Source organism: Aedes albopictus, chromosome 3, assembly GCF_035046485.1.
Source record: "Aedes albopictus strain Foshan chromosome 3, AalbF5, whole genome shotgun sequence".
NCBI lineage: Eukaryota > Metazoa > Arthropoda > Insecta > Diptera > Culicidae > Aedes > Aedes albopictus.
This window is the reverse complement of record NC_085138.1, coordinates 190,451,864-190,472,928: the sequence shown is the minus strand read 5'-3', so window position 1 is coordinate 190,472,928 and position 21,065 is coordinate 190,451,864. Positions and strand designations below refer to the sequence as shown.

At 40.9% G+C, this 21,065-nt stretch overlaps 1 protein-coding gene across 1 annotated transcript; it reads right to left on the bottom strand.

Annotated features, from left to right (window-relative positions):
- Window positions 1-310: 310 nt before the first annotated feature.
- Window positions 311-13,309, bottom strand: LOC115254068 (seipin). The gene is made up of 4 exons (XM_029863018.2): window positions 12,742-13,309; window positions 1,155-1,300; window positions 746-1,090; window positions 311-679 (listed from the first exon to the last, which is right to left on the bottom strand). The coding sequence occupies exons 1-4, from the start codon at window positions 13,020-13,022 to the stop codon at window positions 429-431; spliced, it is 1,023 nt and encodes a 340-aa protein (XP_029718878.2). The 5' UTR covers window positions 13,023-13,309; the 3' UTR covers window positions 311-428.
- Window positions 13,310-21,065: the final 7,756 nt, after the last annotated feature.

The following is a 21,065-nucleotide window of genomic DNA, read 5'->3' as shown; positions in this document are numbered from 1 at the left end:
CCTCGATTTGTTATACAGATTAAGGGTGCCTCAGTCTCAGGAAGAGAAGTGTTTCACAGGGATTCGTTTTGGGCCCGATCCTCCGAAATACTATGTATAACTGTAAGATCTGTGTAAAAATAATCCAGACTTGTTCCAGCTGACGACTGCCCCAAGAAGTTTTCAGAAGAGTCCACAGAGATTAACAATTTTCTTTGCTATGATTAAGAAAATTTGATCAAATCGTTATGGATACTTAGCTTATGGCTAAACGTTACCTATGTCTACAGTTAGTCAAGACCTTGGTCAAGACAGAAACAGAACAGAATAATGACAATTTATCTTGCTTTTTATTTAAAACTGTTTTAAATATGTGCATGCTGAATATTTATTAAGCGATAACAACTCTCCTAACACCAATTAAATAACACCCCGCAGCATTTGAAGTACTACGTCGCCAGCCCTAGATCATCTTTGAAGCTTGACACTTCTTCAATTTCCTCTGGTTTTTCTTGCAATTCTTCTTTGGGTAACGCTAGCACTGGTTCTGTTAAACCTTGAAGTCCGCCAGCTCGGATCGGTGTACTTTTCAGCATTTGATGGTACCGGTCTTTTATCTCGACTAGCCATTCTGTGTCGTCCCAGTGGTACCAACTCAACACGCAAATGATCACAATGAAAAACAAGTTCGTTAGAATACCTGAAAAAGGAAGAGAAGTGTTTATGGAATACTATTCTATGAAATTCCTGCATCGATTGAACAAACCTATAGCTGCAGACACTATTGGCCAGTTGAACATCACATAGCGCAAGCCGGAGAAATTCGCAGTAATATGAAGCTGCGCCGAGTAGAACTGTATGTCCCGCGATAGGATCGCAACGTCAACGCTGGTCACCGGATGGGCTTGGCTGTCTTCGAAATGGGTGAACAAATCGATTGCCACCGTTTGTTTCTCCTCCCGGTAGCCAAGAATGTAAAACGGTGCCAACATCACCGTGGTCATCATTTTCAGTAGACCGGACTTGAAGTGTACCATCGAAAGTCGACAGGACTTGACGGAGAACTCGGCGGAGCTGCGGCTCTGCATTGTTGCGCAAACAGTGAACATGCCTGCAATTGCAGAATGGGTTGAATTTGACTGTCTCATGTTTGCACCCAAATAGACAGATGTTACCTGTGTTGTCATTTTGAACGGATTCTGGCATTTCGAGGTACAGGGTGACTTTGTAGGCTTGTCCTACCATCAGAAATTGTTGCTTCTTAGTTAAAACTACTGTGTCGGAGGGATATCCGAGACACTTTTGCTCGGAAAGGCAGTCTCTGAAATAAGGGAACATCAGATTACGAGGATCGTCTACACGTAAGTACACATGTCCGAATGTAGAAAGCTTTTAGTTGAACGTTGCAATACTCGTACACGCTTATAAAACAGTTTCATCAGAACTAAGGAAGATTAACACAAAACTGAGCTGGAACACGACAAGCGGTAAATTGCTCTCCAGTTCTAACCCTGGGCTCAGTGCTCCACTCCTACAAGTAATAGCACTTCATGTCCTAGAAAGGCGAGGATTCATCTTCTTTTTCTTTATGGCTGGACGTTCGTATTAGAACTTGGCTTGCCTCTCTTCCACTTAGTGTTCTTAGAGCACTTCCTCAGTTATTAATTGAAGGGTTTTCTTTGCCTGCCATTGCATGAATTTCTACATTGTGTGGCAAATACAATGATACACTATACTATGCCTAGGGAGTCAAGATTTTTTTCCCAACCAGAACGGGAATCGAACAGCCGTCTCCAGATTGGCGATCCACACAGCCTTAACCACTAGGCTAACTGGAGACCCAAAGTGAGGATGTCTAAACTATTAAGAACTAAACACTCAGATCAACGCGAGGGGGCGACACATCCTGATTTGGTTTTATCCTAACTCTGCAACAAACTCAATCTGTTTTCTGACCATTATGGATTCGGAAACTAATGAACCGATCGGCGTGAAACTTTGTATGTGAGTACTTTTGGTGCCGAGACGATTCTTAGCATAGTGTGAGACTCATGCGATCTCTGGAAAGGGGGGCTCCCATACAGATTAAAATTGCGGAGGGAGCTGTAAGACAAAAACACAGTAGGCAGGCAGTACGACGTTTGCCGGGACAGTTAGTAGGCCATATAAATGAGGCTAAGTAAATACTGTTTACTCAGATTTCTGTGAAATTAGGGAAGCAAGTGCCCAAAATAGGTCCTCCTGCCCAAATGATCCCATACCCTATATCCCAATACTCTTCCCTGGCATTCCGACCTTCTTACTACCATCACCTTTTCCTAGCTTTAAGCTTCTCCTCACTCCAAGCCATGTTCAAGGGGCCCAACTCCAACGCTTGAATACATTATACTCCGATCTTCTCCTGGTAACTGTACTCCTCCCGGCTACCATGTTTCTCTTGGCTATCGAGCTCCTTCTATCAACAAGCACCTTTGCAACAGTTATTTCACGCTCCATGCACTACTACGCTCCTCCTGGCTCTAAGCTTCCGCCGTCGAGTACCTCCAGTAATCCAGCTCGTAACGTCTGTTGATCAGACAACCCTTAACCCTAGGCCAGCATCACCGATCGTACCCATGGATTCTGCCTTCCGTTGCAGTCAAGCTATCCACCTTAGTATCCCGTACTGTGACTCCACGACTTATGAGGCTGAGCCTTCTCGAGGTCGATACGCGCTTTTGAATACACTCCTAGGTATACAGTCGAGACTCTTATAAGATCACTGGTCGGGGGGCGCAATAGGAATCCGCTTAATAGGAGACTAAGAGCTTATGGGATTTCGGCATTTTGGGGGTGTGGCCTATTATCTCGGGTGTGTTAAGAGTTAACGCAATACTTTCTTCGGCAAAGTTTTAGGGCTTGATAAGATCTACCATTTAGAACATTGGTTCATATGATTAGTTGGCAATTTGGCCGCTAGAGGGACCATCAACAATTTGATGCTAAATTGCACTACGGGAGCCATATCAGGTTGTCAAGCAAACGTTACGATATGCGACAGCTCAAGACCCTGATAATTTGGAAGGATAGTGTCTTCGGGAAAGTTGTTGGGTACGCCAATAACTTACTGACGATGAGTTGCGAAGTTCGAAATTTCTCCACTGGGCGGCGCTAGTGAGCAAGTAAAATTTTAAAACCTCATATCTCAGAATCCCGATAACTTAGGAAGATGATGTCTTCGGCAAAGTTGATCAGTATGACATGAACTTACATAAAAATAAACACTTGTTTCGCAATTCTGCCACTAGGCGGCGCTAATGAACATGCAAATTTTAGAAATCTCATAGCTCAGAATCCTGATAACTTAGAAAGTTGGTGTCATCGGCAAAGTTGATCAGAATGACATAAACTTACATAAAAATAAACACTTGTTTCAAAATTCTGCCACTAGGAGGCGCTAGTGATCTTACAAATTTTAGAAATCTCATAGCTCAGAATTCTGATAACTTAGGAAGTTGGTGTTCTCGGCAAAGTTGATCAGTATGACATAAACTTACATAAAAATAAACATTTGTTTCGCAATTCTGCCACTAGGCGGCGTTTACCGGGTTTTTTCGTCTTTTTTCGACTTTTTTGGCGGTTTTTCGCCTTTGCATGTTCACTAACGCCGCCTAGTGGCAGAATTGCAAAACAATTGTTTATTTTTATGTAAGTTTATGTCATTCTGATCAATTTTGCCGAAGTCACCAACTTTCTAAGTTATCAGGATTCTGAGCTATGAGATTTCTAAAATTTGTATGTTCACTAGCGCCGCCTAGTGGCAGAATTGCTAAACAATTGTTTATTTTTATGTAAGTTTATGTCATTCTGATCAACTTTGCCAAAGACACCATCTTTCTAAGTTATTGGGGGGAGCGACAATAGTTTTGCTGAGCCGAAAAACCGCCAAAAAAATCGAAAAAAGACGAAAAAACCCGGTAAACTCCGCCTAGTGGCAGAATTGCGAAACAAATGTTTATTTTTATGTAAGTTTATGTCATACTGACCAACTTTGCCGAAAACACCAACTTCCTAAATTATCAGGATTCTGAGCTATGAGATTTCTAAAATTTGAAAGTTCACTAGCGCCTCCTAGTGGCAGAATTTTGAACCAAGTGTTTTTTTATGTAAGTTCTTGTCATTCTGATCAACTTTTCCGAAGACATCAACTTTCTAAGTTATCGAGGGGAGCGACACTAGTTTTGCCAAGCCGAAAAACAGCCAAAAATATCGAAAAAAGACGAAAAAACCCGGTAAACGCCGCCTAGTGGCAGAATTGCGAAACAAGTGTTTATTTTTATGTAAGTTAATGTTATACTGATCAACTTTGCCGAAGACACCAACTTTCTAAGTTATCAGGATTCTGAGCTATGAGTTTTCTAAAATTTGCATGTTCACTAGCGCCGCCTAGTGGCAGAATTGCTAAACAATTGTTTATTTTTATGTAAGTTCATGTCACACTGATCAACTTTGCCGAAGACACCATCTTCCTAAGTTATCGGGATTCTGAGATAATGAGGTTTTGAAATTTTACTTGCTCACTAGCGCCGCCCAGTGGAGGAATTTCGAACTTCGCAACTCATCGTCAGTAAGTTATTGGCGTACCCAACAACTTTCCCGAAGACACTATCCTTCCAAATTATCAGGGTCTTGAGCTGTCGCATATCGTAACGTTTGCTTGACAACCTGATATGGCTCCCGTAGTGCAATTTAGCATCAAATTGTTGATGGTCCCTCTAGCGGCCAAATTGGCAACTAATCATATGAACCAAAGTTCTAAATGGTAGATCTTATCAAGCCCTAAAACTTTGCCGAAGAAAGTATTGCGTTAACTCTTAACACACCCGAGATAATAGACCACACCCCCAAAATGCCGAAATCCCATAAGCTCTTAGTCTCCTATAACGCTCACCCCTGTCTAGTAGGAGTTCGTTTAATAGGAGTCCGTTTAATAGGAATTCGTTTAGTAAGAGACTCGACTGTATAACCTGTTGGAACTAGTCTACCATGTAACCACCGGCCATTAAGGTTATCACGTCCAATTGTATGGGTGACCCTTCTGTAAATGTATAAGTAGATGCGTTTTGGAAAAAAAACAAATACACATCAATTCACGTTGTTCAAAAGTATGGTAAATTTTCATGCATCGCCTCGGAAAAAAAGTAAGAGTGTTGGACCATGATGGTTTTTAAGGTTAACTGGTAGAAAAGAAAAAAAAACGTTACACGGCGCTTCTCGACATTAGTGTGTGGAAATATTCTTGGGGTCGTCCATAAATGACGTAGCTTTTTGGGGGGGAGGGGGGTGTTTGTGATTTTGTGACGAAGTGTGACGATAGGGGGGTAGGGGTTTGTGGTATGCTACGTAGCTTTCTACTAGGCCTATAGAAAAAAATATTTCATAATTAATAAACTTTTTACTACTCTGCCGGGGCCCGTGGCGTAGTTCGCTTCATATGCGGATGGTCATGGTTTTGATTCCCAGCCCCGGCACTTGCAATTTTTCGTCAGTTGCTTTTCCCCCGAGAGCAACTGACACTGACCCTCTTCTGAGCCCCATGGCTCAAACGGACCCGGATACCTGGACATCGGCGAACTGCTACTCATAATGGACCCCCAATCGGACTGGAAAGGAACAACGGCCATCCATCATCATCCTTGTGCTCATCATTATACTAGGTATAAAGTAGAAAAAGTGAAAGCAGCAGAAAGGCAACCAGTTCGATAAAGTAGAATAGAATCTAGGCGCTGTACAAAAATGTAAGTGCAGCTGTCAATTGAAATTGCTCACGTAGTGCCCCAGTGGACAATAGAGCTGTACATTAGGTTAAGTGATTAAGAATAAAAATAAAACTTTTTACTCGCATTAAGTATTATTATCCAGTAAATAAAAAAAATGCATGATTTTTTTTTCCATTCACATTATTGTAAATAACAAATAATGGACATAAATGCCGACTTCATGTCATAAGACATGCAGCTAACGGACGCAACAACTGTATCTGAAAAAGTGGTAAAAAATGCGTAAAAAATAATAAATTGTGTATGCAGACAAATATCAATTTCGCTGTAATGCTTCTCAAGACCAATAGTTTGCTGTTTGATATAGAGGGCACTGCACGCCGCTAAGGTAACAAAGGAAAAATTTTCTAAGCTTTTGGCATTACGGCAAGATTCCAAGAGTTCCTTATATAGTTTCTACAGGACTTCCTCGAAGAATTAATCCAACAATTTCTTAAGGAACTCCTCTAGCAACTTTGTATGGAATTTCTCATTGTGTTCTTTATGGGTTTCCCAAACAGGAGAAGGATAACATTTCCACAGGAATTCCTACTGGGAATCCCAGAAAAATAAAACTTCTGAAAACATTCCAAAAGGATCTGGAGGGATCTCAAAAGGAATCCTTGAAGGAACTTCCAGAAGAATTTCAGAAGGAAATAGAGGAATTTCAAAAACAATTTCGCGAGGAATACCTGGAGCAATTTAGATGAAGCTTTCGGAGAAACCTTGAATAAACTTCTGGATGAATCTTAGATGGAGATATTTGTAGATTGTCAGAAGGAACTCCTGGTTTAGTTTCTGAAGAAAGCACGGAAGAAATAATTGAAAGAATCCCGTAAGGAATTTCTGAAGCAATCCCGAAAATAACTTTTGGGGAATCACAAAAGATTATCTGGATATAACTCCTGGTGAAATCTAAGAAAGAAAATCCTGGAGGAATTCCAGAATCAACTATGGGAGGAATCCGTAAAGGGATTCCTCGCAGAATTCTAAGATATCCTGGAGGAATCCTGGATGGAGTGAATGGAGGGATGCTGGAAAAAGTTACTGAAGGAGTCCCGGGAAAAAAATCCTAGAAGGAAGTCCTCGAGGAATCCCAGAAGAACCCAGGAAGGAATTCCTGAAGGAATCCAAAAAGGAACTCATGGAGGAATCACAGAAGTAACTCCTGGGAGGGTTTTGAAAGAATACTGGAGGCGTTACTTACCGAGATCTTGGAATGTATATCTGAGTGAATTCCTGAAGGAAGCCAAGAAGGAACTCCTGGAGGAATCCCGAAAGGAACTTTTTTAGGAAACACAGAAAGAAGTTCTGATGGAATCTCAAAAGAAATTCCGGTTAAAATCCCTGTAGAGATGTCTAAAGAAACTGCTGTTGGAAGAGAGGAGAAAAAACCTTGAAAGAGCTCCTGAAGGAAACCATGGATAAACTTTAAGAAAAGCCTTAGAAAAATAAAACTCCTGGAGAAATCTCAGGAGGAGCTTTTGGAGGAATCTAAGAAGGAACTCCGGAATGAATTATTGGAGGGATCTTTGAAGGAACTCCTGAACTGCCGTCCTACGCATAAATGTCCCATCTTATATGGGAATTCCATATAACATGGGACAACCATGCATAGAACGGCAGTGAAGGAATACAATAAGGAGGAATTTTCTAACGGAATACCAAAAAAAATCCTTGGAGAAATCCCAGAAGGAAGTGCTGGAGGAACTAAAAAGGGAGACATTCTCAAAAATGGGAATACCAAAATGAACTTCTCTAGGAATTCCAAAATGAACTGCTGTAAGAATTTTAGAAGAAACTCCTGCAGGGTCCTTCGAATGTCGTGGTGAGTTTTATTCAAATGAAATCAATTTGATATTCTTAATAGATTTATTAGTGAACAAACTAATATCTTCGGAAGAGCTTCTGGGCTAATATGGTAGCAGAACGATGGGTGGTTTATTGAGTCATTAGCTTTGGTGATAATCTCCACTGGTTGCATCTATGGTCTTGATGTCGGCGATCTGAGCCTGGCAGTCGGCAATGTTTCTTGTTATTGTTGTTTTTTTTTTCATATTATTCTATTAGCATACAAGTTAAAATTGAAATCAGAGCTTAATTCGAGTTATTTTTACATGAAAATTTCGTTGAGGGGGGTGGGGGTGTTTAACAAGCTACGTCATTTATAGAGGGGGGGTGTCTGAATTTGTGATGAAATGCTACGAGGGGGGAGGGGGGTATTAAAAATCGCTCAAAAAAAGCTACGTCATTTATGGACGCCCCCTTATATGCCCATCGCAGAAAGACTTGATCCTCTCCGTAGAAGACTCTTCACGCCAGCCTGGAGTACCCCATTACTTCGGAAACTAAAACGAGAGAAAAATGCTTGCCAACGAAAACATCGTACCCAAAAAAAGTAAGCTTAATTTTCAGCGTGCTAGCAATACGTATCGGAGTTTGAATGCAGCACTGTACATAGCGCACGTTATGAGAGTGCAAACTAATCTTCGACAGAGCATGAGCATGAGCGAGCACAGATGACCGCACAATTCGTAGTTGCTACTCCGTGATTGACCAGAGCAATCGAAATTGCACAAGGAACCAATGAATAGGCCTTGGGACTAGCTTACTATTCTCAATGTGCACAGTTCGAGAGCTCTCAACTTTAATAAGGTCAATAACGGCGCCGGCCACGTCCTTACGGTCATCGAGGATGGGAGGGAACCCAACTAACAATTGCAAGTCACAAACAAGCAAGCTTGCTGAATTGTTGCTTAATAATGGTAATGATAGCTGAACTAAAATTATGCTCTACACATTACTGTTTAAATGAATTTTCAATTGAGAATGTAGTCAATGTTCGACTTTCCTCATCGGTATCAACAATGATAAATTAAAGCACTTTTCAAAAGCTTAACAAGAAATTTATTCGACAAGCATTGATTCCTTAACAAAAGAGTTTAACAAAACATTTGTCTGCATCTTATTAAGCTGATGTATCAATAAGCATATGCTCCTGAACAATGTGCCTTTCACTTGTCAAATAAACGCCTTCAGCCCGTCATAGTTTGACTCGGAACTTTGTTCGGATTATGGGATAAATCATGGCTAAAACTGTTTAGACAACCAAGTTATTAAAAAACCATTATTTTAAACGAATCACATAAAATAAAACAGAATAAAATTATATATGTAGTTTAACATTGAGTGCCAAGAGACGTAATGAACGTAAAAATGAGACATTTATTTATTATTATTAGTCTGTAAAAGATATCTTGTACCTTGATTATTATATGTTTTATCTTCCGCAGCAGTTCGATTTTACGAGACGCTTGGATCGATGCATTTGACATTTCAATGCTGTCTGTTTACTGAATATTGTTCCCACAGTCCCCTAGACAACCAAACAACATTCAGAAGTCGACACATTTCAAGTATCCCTAAACATCCTTATGCACTATTTATTCAACACAACATCAAGATTCCATGATAAAAGCATATATAAAAAAATTGCTTAACGGACCTTCGACTGAGCATGAGTAGATTACCTGCACCACATATTGTCATACATTTTTAAAGATCGATATTTAATAATAAAAATAAAAACATATTCATATCGCAATTAGTACGTCTGGAAACAATATCTTCAATAAGGACCAACACTTTTTGGCCGCATTCGATACAAGTTTTCTCACCGTGCGATAAAAATACTGACAGCGGAATCAGAATGGAAAACACGTGTTTTGGGCTGAACAGCTGTTGAGTATAAGGCGTTGTTCAGTTGATTACAACGTGCTGTGCTAATTCACCACTGCTGAACACAAGTTCAGGAGTGATCATTATTGAGTCATGGGAAGATTATGTTTTGCTTTGGGTGCTGCATCTCACCATCTCTAGGATGGCGCAGATAGGAAGGCATGCGGCTGGCAATCGACAGGTCTCGAGTTCTAATCCGGATTTAGGTAATTTTATATGTAATTCTCATTTCATAATAGGTGTTCTCAACATGAGAGCAAATAATTACTCTCGTGAGAGTTCAACATTTTTGCATTTTATTTATTTTCAGTCATTTTTGCCAAAGCTGAATAACAACTTTCCTGTACATTTGTAAAACGCTTTGAACAACAAAAAATTAAGTTGGTGCACAACATGATGCTTTATAGCTTCTCCAAATTTGTGTGAACAAAACCCGAACAAAGGTTGTAGGTGAAAATAATTCAAATGTTATTCAAAATTATGCTGAATTAATTCGTCATAATGGTGCCTGTTAAATGAGTGATTGTTAGTTGGGAATGTTAGTAAGACAAACGTTGTTATAAAGACCGCGAATCGCTGCATCTCCACGCTTGTCTCAAGAAGGAATTTTTTTGTTAGTAGGGCAAGGTACATTGTCAGTCCGGGAGTCACCTATGGTTAGTGATATGATTTGACAATGGATCAATATACACAAACCGCCGTTAACAACCGACCACTTTTCGACGCAAAAACTAGCCAAAAAGAAAATTCTATCGCGCGTCTCCACTCCACCAGGGAGCAGAAACCTTTAGTCTATTCCACACAGAAATACACTGAACGCGACTTTTCACTCTTTTGTGTAAATGCAAAAATGAAAGAAAATAAGTATTATCAACTTAAAGTGTATTGGGAACTAGCGCCGACGGGAAGCGAAAAATTCGGAACCGACTCGATCCACGACGCGTCCACCGCACACTCCAGCATTTCGACTTTGCCTCCAAAAACACACTAAACTGCCCCGTACGAAGACGAGCACTGTGAAATAGACGACGACGACGACGACGCGCTCGCGGCCTAACCAAATGAAAAAAGCGGCATTTCGACGTTGCCTCCAAAAACACACTAGTGCAAACTACTCTTCGACAGAATCCAAAAAGCTTTTGGAAGTTCGTCAACAGCAAGAGGAAAGATCCGACTATCACAAGGAATGTGGTGTACGATGATGTGAAGGCGCATTCATCTGCGGAGTGTTGCGAACTGTTCGCTAAGTTCTTTGCTTCTGTGTTCGACCAATCTCCTGCTTCTGAAAATCACGCTGAGTCTGCCTCCTTAAGTGTTCCGTTGGATTTTATTAGTCTGACTCCTTTCACAGTTACTCCTGCCATGGTTATCGCCGGCGCCAAAAAAATAAAAGTTCGCTTTCTGCAGGCCCTGATGGCATTCCATCGGTATTGCTGTGTCGTTGTGCCCGTTCTGGCCAAGCCGCTATCCGTCATTTTCACCAGGTTCCTCAATGATGGCGTGTTTCCGGAGATCTGGGAGCAGTCCTTTATGTTCCCCGTTTTTAAAAAAGGTGATACATAGAAGAAATGTTAAGAACTACCGAGCAATAACCAGCTTGTCAGCCGTATCGAAGCTCTTTGAAATCATCGTCAGTGAAGTTTTTCTTAGAAAGTCGAAACACTACATTTCAACTGATCAGCATGGGTTTATGCCTGGAAGATCTGTTGCTACGAATTTGCTCATCTTCACCAACACCTGCCTAGCTGCTATGAAGGACCACGCTCAGGTTGATGTTATATACACTGATCTGAAGGCGGCCTTTGACAAAACTGTCATAACATTCTTCTGACCAAGCTATTTCGTTTCAGTGCATCCAACAAGCTTGTATCGTGGCTCGCCTCTTATCTGACCGGGAGACGACTTCATCGGGTGTTCCTCAAGGAAGTAATTTGGGCCCCTTGCTGCTTGTTTTGTTTTTCAACGATGTCGCTTCGAAAGTAGGTGTAAACTGCCGGCTTATCTATGCTGATGATCTGAAAATCTATTTGGTGATTCGATCGATCGTCATCGTCTGCAAAATTTTATCGATCAGTCTGTTGAGTGGTGTCACCTGAACTAATTAGTTATCAGCATTCCGAAGTGCTCCGTTATGACATTTCATCGTTTGAAACATCCGTTTCGGTTTGATTATCATATCAATGGAACCATTCTTCAACGGGTGAAAGAAATAACAGATTTAGAAGTGACACCGGATCCGAAATTGAAGTTTAACAAGCACTCTTCATCGATAATAGGCAAGGCAAATCGTCAGTTGGACTTCATTGCAAAAATCGCCAAGGACTTCACTGATCCTCACTGCTTGAAGTCATTGTACTGTGCGCTGGTACGACCGATTCTCGAGACCGCATCTGTTGTTTGGACGCCAAATGATGTTACTTGAACTCTAAGAATTGAACGAGTTCAGCGTAGATTCATCCGATTGGCTCTTCGACATTTACCTTGGCGTGGTCCACTTAACCTTCCAGCATATCGCCCCCTTAATGCTAGAACTAGGTAACTCGTTTTGGAAAGTGCGGATAAAAATGGCTGGTAAAAGTTATGCTGGTATAAAACAAACTTTTTGTTGGTATTAAAAGTTGAATCAATATGTGTTTTCCGATTTTCAATTGACAAACTTGTGTTTATTGTGGTGTACTTTCAAATATCAACAAATTTCTTGCGATTTCGCAAAACCAGTTACCTAGTTCTAGCATTAAGGGGACGATATCCAGATCGATGCAGACTGCTTAGCATGGACACCCTTGCGAAAAGGCGGAAAATACAACAAGCGATGTTTGTAGCTAAACTGCTGGTGAATGACATTGATTCCCCTCGCTTGTTGTCAATGCTAGATATTCGTGCTCCATAACGCTTCCTGCACAATTTGAACTATAACTTGAAATAAAGTGAACCCCAAAATTTTATTGAACAACAGCTTTCTTTGCACCTTTAAGCGGTTTGAAAATTTTTAGTAAGCTTTGCAGCCTACGGGTTAATATAACTAAGTTAATATATATCTCAGTGTAGTTTTGTTTTGTATAACTTTTCCCTATGGATGATTGCTTATTTTTGTAGTGTACAACTGTTTAGTTATTATTTCCAAAAGAAACTCCAAATATATGAACGACTTATTGTTGATAAAGCAGAAAAGCTCTCACCCGTGAATGAAACATTTCAACCATTCAAACTTATCTAGGGAGCTTACCTGTAGTTGAGATACACATCTTTGACGTGCGACACGGTCGGCATGTATGTGTAGTAGAAGTAGGCATACATGAAAATCGAAGCCCACACGATGGAGAACCCGACCAACACTGCCGCAATCAGCTTCAGCAGTATGCTTTTCGTCGACTGCACTCCGGCATTGGTCCTTCGTTTGTACTCCTCGGCGTACGCGATCCCGGTCACGGCCAACGGCTTCAGCAGGTACTTACGGATGATTTTGAACGGGTCCAGTACGGTCAGTATTAAACTCCCCAGCTGCATTCTCGATTCTGTACATTCGCCCTTGGTTCGCCAATCAAAACAACGCAAATACAACAACCGACTCTCTCAACTGACACGCTTGTTTTGTTGCAGTTCCTGCCCAATGAGTTTCAACCGAATGCGAATACTATCAATCACGCGACAACAACAACTATACGACTTGCGACCGCAATACAAGCGATGCAACACGTGTGGAGCCAAGCAGCTGCGCGATGGAACACAGAATCAATCGTCCACTGTGTTGGAGAGCTGATTGGACACTGAAGACCAATGACGACGACGACACGCCAAGCTAGCAAGTGCGGTGATTTGGAATCGTGCCCTTTATCAGTTTAAAACAAAACGCATGATCAATGCACTCGGTGATATCAACTGAAGCTTTTAATAGAACATTTGGTGTTAGCAAATGACTGATTACTTGCGTTTTTTTTTATTATGTTTTAATATCTAATTGTTTCAGATGACGCCGCCTGTGTAAAAATGTGTACACGCCAGTAAGAGGAGAACACCTCATTCAGTTCAAAGGTCGTTTAATTACGTCAGGTCCACGTACGGTAATTAGAGCTTGCGCGCACTAAAGAATTGGTACGCTTTCAACCGACTACAGATCTAAATTGGTTTGACTTATAAAAACTAATGTGTGAATCAAATAAAGCTTACCTGTTGTATTTTGTAGGATAAATATGAAAGTTTCTGTTTTTGTTTTATGAAGACTTTTTTTACTTGAAATTCATGTAAATTTCTGCACAAACTAACGAGTTCTACAGCTTACGGACGGATATCGCCTAAAAAATAAAAACAACTTGTATTTATTTTTACAATATATCCAGCTACCACAAGAGACTTAGGTCAAGTAACGATTGCAAGGCCACTTTAAACGTAGTATTGCTCATTCACGCAATATTCAAAATTGCATTTTTTTTGTTTATTTGTATTAACGAGATTTTTAGCCCTACGCTAAGTACATCTCGGGACGCACGCTTTACTTCCCTTCCGAAGGAAGAACTAACATTTTGTGAGTTTGTCGGGAGTGGTATTCGATTCCAGGTCCTCGGCGTGATAGTTAAGTGTTCTAACCATAACACCAGATCCGCTCCAATAGCATTTTGTTCAAAATGAATGATTTGGAAAAAAAATTTCATGAGAACGTTACTTGGAGCTGTGATTTCATAACAGATGTGGCATAACATATTTTATCCAGAAGGCTGGTTTATTTTTTGGAATTATTCACTATCTCCTCGTGAAACAGTCGAAAATTCAACGTCTTGAAAAGTTTTCATGAATGAAACATAGGATAAAATAACAGATTATAGAACTTTAGGTCTAAGACTGCGATCAACAACGGTCCTACACCTGGAATGCCACACAAAGTCCTTGCTAAAGACCATTCATATGGTCTTGGGAGTCTTAAAAATAAGATGGAAATTTTACCGTCAATTCTTTGGAAACATAGAAAGCAGTCACTGCAGGGCGCGGAGGCTGAAACTTACCGCATTTCGTCGTTCCCGCGTTTTCGTATTTTTGTTCGCACTTTGTGTAAACGATCGACGATGGCTCGGTGGCAAGAGACCACATTGCCCGCATCGTGGTGCTCGTGTTCGTCGTTATCCCGAGTTCGGAAATGCTAGTATCCAAGAGATTGTTTTTCAGTGCGTCGGGTATTCTCGCTAATGTATTTTTTTGGATTCTTTGATGGACGATCGGAGAATCAGCGAGTGGTGTGAACGAGTGCACATTTAATATGGTTGGACCGTTTGCATGCTTGCTGAGACCAAAGCCAAACATAGAAAACCAGCTGGTGAGGATTACCCGGTGAGTTCGTTCCTTATTATTACTTTTTATATTTGAACATGACATATATGGGGATTTCGGAGGGGTAGCAAAAAAAAAACGCGACTTAATGTCCGGGACTGTATGGCCTCGGACGTTGTGACCCGGCCCCTGCTACAACAAACCATCAGGTAGATCATTCCGTTCCGGTATGACTATGCAGCCATAGGTAATCCTTGCGCTGATGGTGGGTACACAATCATCATCATCATCATCATCATCATCATCATCATCATCATCAATTCTTCGGAAACATAGAAATTGATAAATTTGAATTCCCTTAAATTTCATTACCGTCGTGCGGGGCTACTTTTGAAATGCGGGGCTACTTTGGACACTTTTGAATATGGATTTTTTGAACTCAAAATATGGTTCAAATCTGTTTGATGTCTTAGGAACTATTATAAAGCAATAGTTTTCCCTTCATTTGGTTGAAATTATTTTTCAAACAGACCGTTTATTGCTTGTCAGGACACGAAAAAACATCGAATAAACCAATATAATATACATAACGTATCAGAACATTTGGTCTGTAGGCATTGTTTCTACAGTTCATAAATTTCAAAGGGTTGATCAATTCATTCAAAATGTATCAACGTAGCATATACAATCGAATATTTGTATCGTTATACGTTATAAATGACCGTTTCGCCCAAATAAAGGATTGATGGTCCCTTTTTTCAGGCTATCTACATAGCAATATCACGCTGCTCATAATACCAAAGGTAGCACAGAACCATCTTAAAACGCATATTTTTATTGAAATTATGTATTATACAGTATACTACAGTATTGGTACAATGTAGTTTTCCAAATAACCCTGGAATTTGAAATGCAGTTTTGTTATAGATAAAAATGTCCAAAGTAGCCCCCATCCGGTTCTATATGTATGTGTCCGATTGGTGTATGAACAACTTTTTTGTTTATTGATGGATTTGGCTCAAATTTTGCATACATCCTACATACATACTCACAATTATTGTGTATAAAAATTGCGGAGATTCATTCACCAGTCTGGGAGTTATAATGTCATAAAGTTGAAAAGCCATGAAAAAGTGTATAAAGAAGCCCCGCACGACGGTATCTAAGGGCCTGATTACGAGTGTCACTTCAAGGTGAAAACCAAAAAGGGACATCGGTAAAAAAGGACGATTAAAGTGATTCCCATTTGATTAACTCAAAACTTCTTCACCGTGGATTCGCCATATCTCACCGTGATCGTTTTTCACTGTGAAGTGACACTTATAATAAGGGCCTAATTGAAATTGAAACATTTGTACCGGAAGTCAGGAATTCAAATGTGGAATGCATCCTTAAGCTAGCTAATCCTAATGTTGCCTGATTCTCGCGAATTGTTGAAATTTGAATTTATTTATCAAAAATTTGTCAGATTTTGATTCATATTTTTTACAGAAGTTTCAGAAGGTTTTCAAAGTGGATCCCGGGAGTTCCAGGGAGCTTCTAAGAAGAGTTCAAGGTCTGTTTCAGAGGCGTTGCAAGGCTTTTCAAGGAACTTCAGGAGGATTTGCGTTGGATTGAAGGGACGCCCCTGATCGCTACAGGAGACCCCGTGGAACTTCCCTGTAGCATGCTAAGACCCCTAGGAAAACCCTAGAACGCCCCTGAAACCTCCCACAATTCCCTGAAATGCTCTTAAAACTCAATTGAAAATGCTTGAAATTATTTGGGATGTCCTTGACTTCGCTGTAACTCACTGAAAACCCCAAGAACACGCTATAACGCCCTGAGATCGCACCCTTGTAACACTATAAAACCCACTGGAACCCCTGAGACCTCTTTGAAACCCCTGGAAAGCTGTTGAAATCCACAGAAACATCCCTGGAACGTCCCTCAATCTCCACCCACCTCCAACCCCCCCTAGAACACCCATGAAGCCACTTAAATCCCCCGGAACGCCTGTGAAACTCTTTGAAAACCTCTAGAACGAAGCCCGTGCATAAGGGAGGGGTTTTGGGGGTTAAACCCCTTCCATTGACTATGTTGCATGTATTTGCATCCCTCCGCTCTTTGCCAAAATAGGGCCATCAAAACTTGCCACCGAAATTACCTGGAGAACTCCTAACCCCGTTGAAAACCATCGGAACGCCCTTAAAATCCCATGTAACGCCCGTGCAATGCCCGAGAACACCCATGCAGCTCCTTAAAACCCCTGAAATGCCACTGAAACCCCCTGGAACGTCTCGGAAACCCATTGAAAACCCTTGAAATTCCATGGAACTTCCCTGAAACTGCTTAAAGTCCCTTGAAACCCCAAAGAACTCCTCTGACATCTCTGGAAAGTCACTGAAATCCCTTGGAATACCCCTGGAGTCCATAGAAAATTCCTGGAATGGCCTGAAATCAACGAGCTGCTAAACGGTGAATCGATAAGGAGAGCGTTCAACATAGCTCTGTTCATCACAAGTTCCTACCTCATGCTTCCACGGGTCAAGCGATGACAAAGACCGCCAGCTAAGAGTTCAGATTGAGGAAGTACGACTCGAGCGTCTGTTCACCAAGGAGGTGCGGCTCAAACAGCGTCTGTTCTGGCATCCAGCGGCTGAGTGAGAAATGCTGCATCACGCCCAGCTTGATACAAGGTGGTAGCCCCATCAGCGTGGTCGTCCCAAGTGTTGATTGGGACGTTAAACAGAACTGGCACGCAGTATTCAAATTGTTCTCATCAAGAAGCAATTCGTGAGTGAAAAGCCAACACAAGGCTTATTCACGATTCCGAGAGTGAACAGTGTGTGAGTTTATTCGCACCCTCCTGCTTCGTGACCCAAGCAACCAAAAATTCGGATAAAATAGCATGTTTGGGTTTAAGGTGAATATATGACGAAGCCACAACTCGAATTTTCAAAAGCACAAATCTGAAGAACCGAATGTCAGATTGCGCTGAAAAGTTGATCGATTGGTCACCACCAGCGGGTAACCAATCGATCAACTTTTCAGCTCAAACCGACATTCGGTTCTTCAGATTTGTGCTCTTGAAAATTGGAGTTGTGGCTTCGTCATATATTCACCTTAATCAGCTATTCGAAGGAAGATGAATAGCATTCTATTCAGCTCACTTTTTAAGTAATTAACCGAACTTGAGTTCACAAAAAGTACACTTGTGTCGCTGAAAAGAACGCTATTCAGCTTAAAAACAAGCTTCGAAAAAATGAAAAAAAAAGTGTTTAGTCCTCAAAAGTAATTTTTTATTAAGAGACATTAGTTCATATGGAATCCAAATTGACTAATACCTTGAAATAATTTTTGATGTTTTTTACTTACTGAGATTTGAACTCGGGTTCTCCTCGTTGAAAGCCGGTGCCTAACCACTACTCCATGTATGTGTTGTTAGGCACTCTGGGATTTTACTCAATGTGCTGTTATCATATAGTAGAGCTCAATCAGGTTCGCTTGTGAACTTTCTCTGAGCTTGGAATACTTTTTGAAGTTGAAAGTTCGAAAGAAGTTCATGTGGAACTTCTTGTGAACTTACACAGTTTGACATTTTCAGTTTGTTGTGGTTCGCAGTGCAAAGCAATAAAATAGGGCCAGTGTGTCGACTTTAAGAAAAGATTTTAAGTTTTCAGCTTGGTTTCCAGTGACTACGATTGCGTCGATTTCCGGCGCACTGCAGGGACAATTGAGACGGGGTTGGAAACATCCAGCAAAGCTGGAAAAAAATATGCACAGCCAAAAAAACTCCGGCGGAATTCGAGGAGGAAAAGCTGCAGGGGCAGCCTTTGAGTCACACAATACGGATGCTTTGCGTTGATTACAAGTAAGTACGTTGAAATATTATAGTGAAACAAAGTGTACATGTGAAATTAACACAAGCTGTGGCTGCTGCGCTCGATTTCCGAGTGATTTAATAGAATGAGAACTTCTCCCCGGCCCCGTTGTCGCCGAAGTTCAAGTGAAGTTCACTTTTGGTACGGTTTATATTTATCCGAACTTTGAGTAGTAAGTTCAAAACAAGTTCGAAACAAGTTCGGAACGGATGATTTCAAGTTGTTGGAATATGCCCAAATGAACTATATTTGAATTTTAAAGGCACGCAAAAGTTCAAGATGAGTTCGGTTAATATTTGATTGAACTCTGTTTTAAAGTTCAACATAAGTTCTTTCTGAACCTTTTTTCGACTTTAATGTCGTTTTGAAGAGAAGTCAAAAGCTTGTACATGTACTTCCAAGTTCATAAACAATACATGAGTAACTTTTTGGAGAATCAAGTTCGACGAAGCCAGAATTGAACCAAATTTAAACTTTTGAGTCCGCGCTTTAAGTGAAATCCGAACTTTTGGTTGCTTGGGGAGTAAGAAGCAAAATGAAAACAAAAACACTCATGAGTTTTTATTCGTGAAGGACACACGAAAGTTCTACGAGAAGCTGAACCGCTCGCGCCCAGGCTTTAAGCCAACATGTGCCTCACGAGAATCTTCTCAAGAGCGTGCGTGAGATGGTCGAGAGGTGGCGGCAGCATTACGATGAGCACCTCAATGGCAACGTTGGAAGCACAGAAGGTGGCATGGTAACAGCCCAGTCAACCAGTGATTGTATAAGATGTTGCATATGATGTTGAAGTGGAGACGATATGCGTACATTTAACATGCGACTAAATGGAAGCATGCACGTATATGGCCTCCACTTTATCATCTTATCAATCTTATGTGCAGAAATGCCGCGAATATAACGTGCCCTTACACTTGTTCATCGATTTGAAATCGGCATATGATACAATCGATCGAGACACAGCTATGGCAGAATATGCACGAATACGGATTTCCGGATAAACTAATACGATTGATCAAGGCGACGATGGGTCGAGTGATGTGCGTCAGGCAGGCAAATTGGATTAGTCATTAATATGTCGAAGACAAAGTACATGGTAGCAAAGGGTTCCAGGGAGGAATAACCACGCTCGTCACCCCGAATTTCTATCGACGGTGATGAAATCGAAGCAGTTGAAGGATTCGTGCTCTTGGGCTCACTGGTGACCACCGACAGCGACACCAACATAGAAATTCAGAGATGAGTTGTGGCAGGAAACCGAGCTTACTTTGGATTCCACCAGGCCCCTGGCATCAATGAAATTTATCGTAGCCAACATCTAACTGCCTTATACTCATATTCTTGCAAATTGAAACGAGCGTGTAATCAACAAACGCAGCTTTTGTTTGATGTTGTGAGCCACACTCGAAATCACATTCACAATGCGTGTTTGTTGGGTTGCTTTATTCAACTAATCGCATGCTCCTCTTACCGTACATTAATATTAAAGCGAGTTTGAAGTGTTTTGTGATCATAAGCGGTGGAAAAAATGATTCCAAAAACTGATCAACAAACCAAAATAAACGTTAAACAAAAAATTGTTGATGTTTTCGCATTTGACAGTGGGCGCTATTTATTAGCGCCCAGGACATCCTGTTTACCATGATTCCAATGCATTGATATAGGCCGTGTCAGGGGCCTGGATTCCACAGAACTCTACGATCGAATAAAGTTCGCCGTTACATGGTGTTAACTATCTACAAAACGCTGATTAGACCGTTAGTCCTCGGGGCTAACAGAGCATGGACTCCACGTGCAGAGGACCAATACGCTCTAGGAGTTTTCGAACGGAAGGTGCTGCGTACCATCTACGGCGGAGTGCAAATGGAAGACGGGGCTTGGAGAAGGTGAATGAACCACGAACTACGGTGACCGAGTATGTAGAGTGGCAGCCACGAATCGTGTATTATGGAGAAATCAAGCCTAACTTTACCAAACACCGTATCTAACAAAATTCACGAACGGAGAAAAACGGAGGGGAAGTTCGCTGTTCCCGTAGCAACACATACATTGAGTATTCATCCCCAAAGATGAGTGATACAAGTAGCCCTTAACGAGATTCAGTGCATCATGTGAAAATCTCTTTTTTTTTACATATGTTACATACGGAGTTTGGTAAAGTTAGGCTTGAAATATGTATTGTTGATTTTGTTTTGACTTGCATTTGATGTAATACTAAATAAATTTAATGAATACATTGATTATTTGTCAAATTTTGTAAAACTAGAATGTTCCCGAGACCACGGGATATCCTTGGATGCCATATATTTAAGTCCCAAATCCCGGGATTTTTATTTTCAGTTCCGATATTCAGACTTTCTACTGAAAAACCCTTGAATCTAAAGTATTAAAAATTCCCCAGAATTGCGGTTGCATATCTTTCCAATGA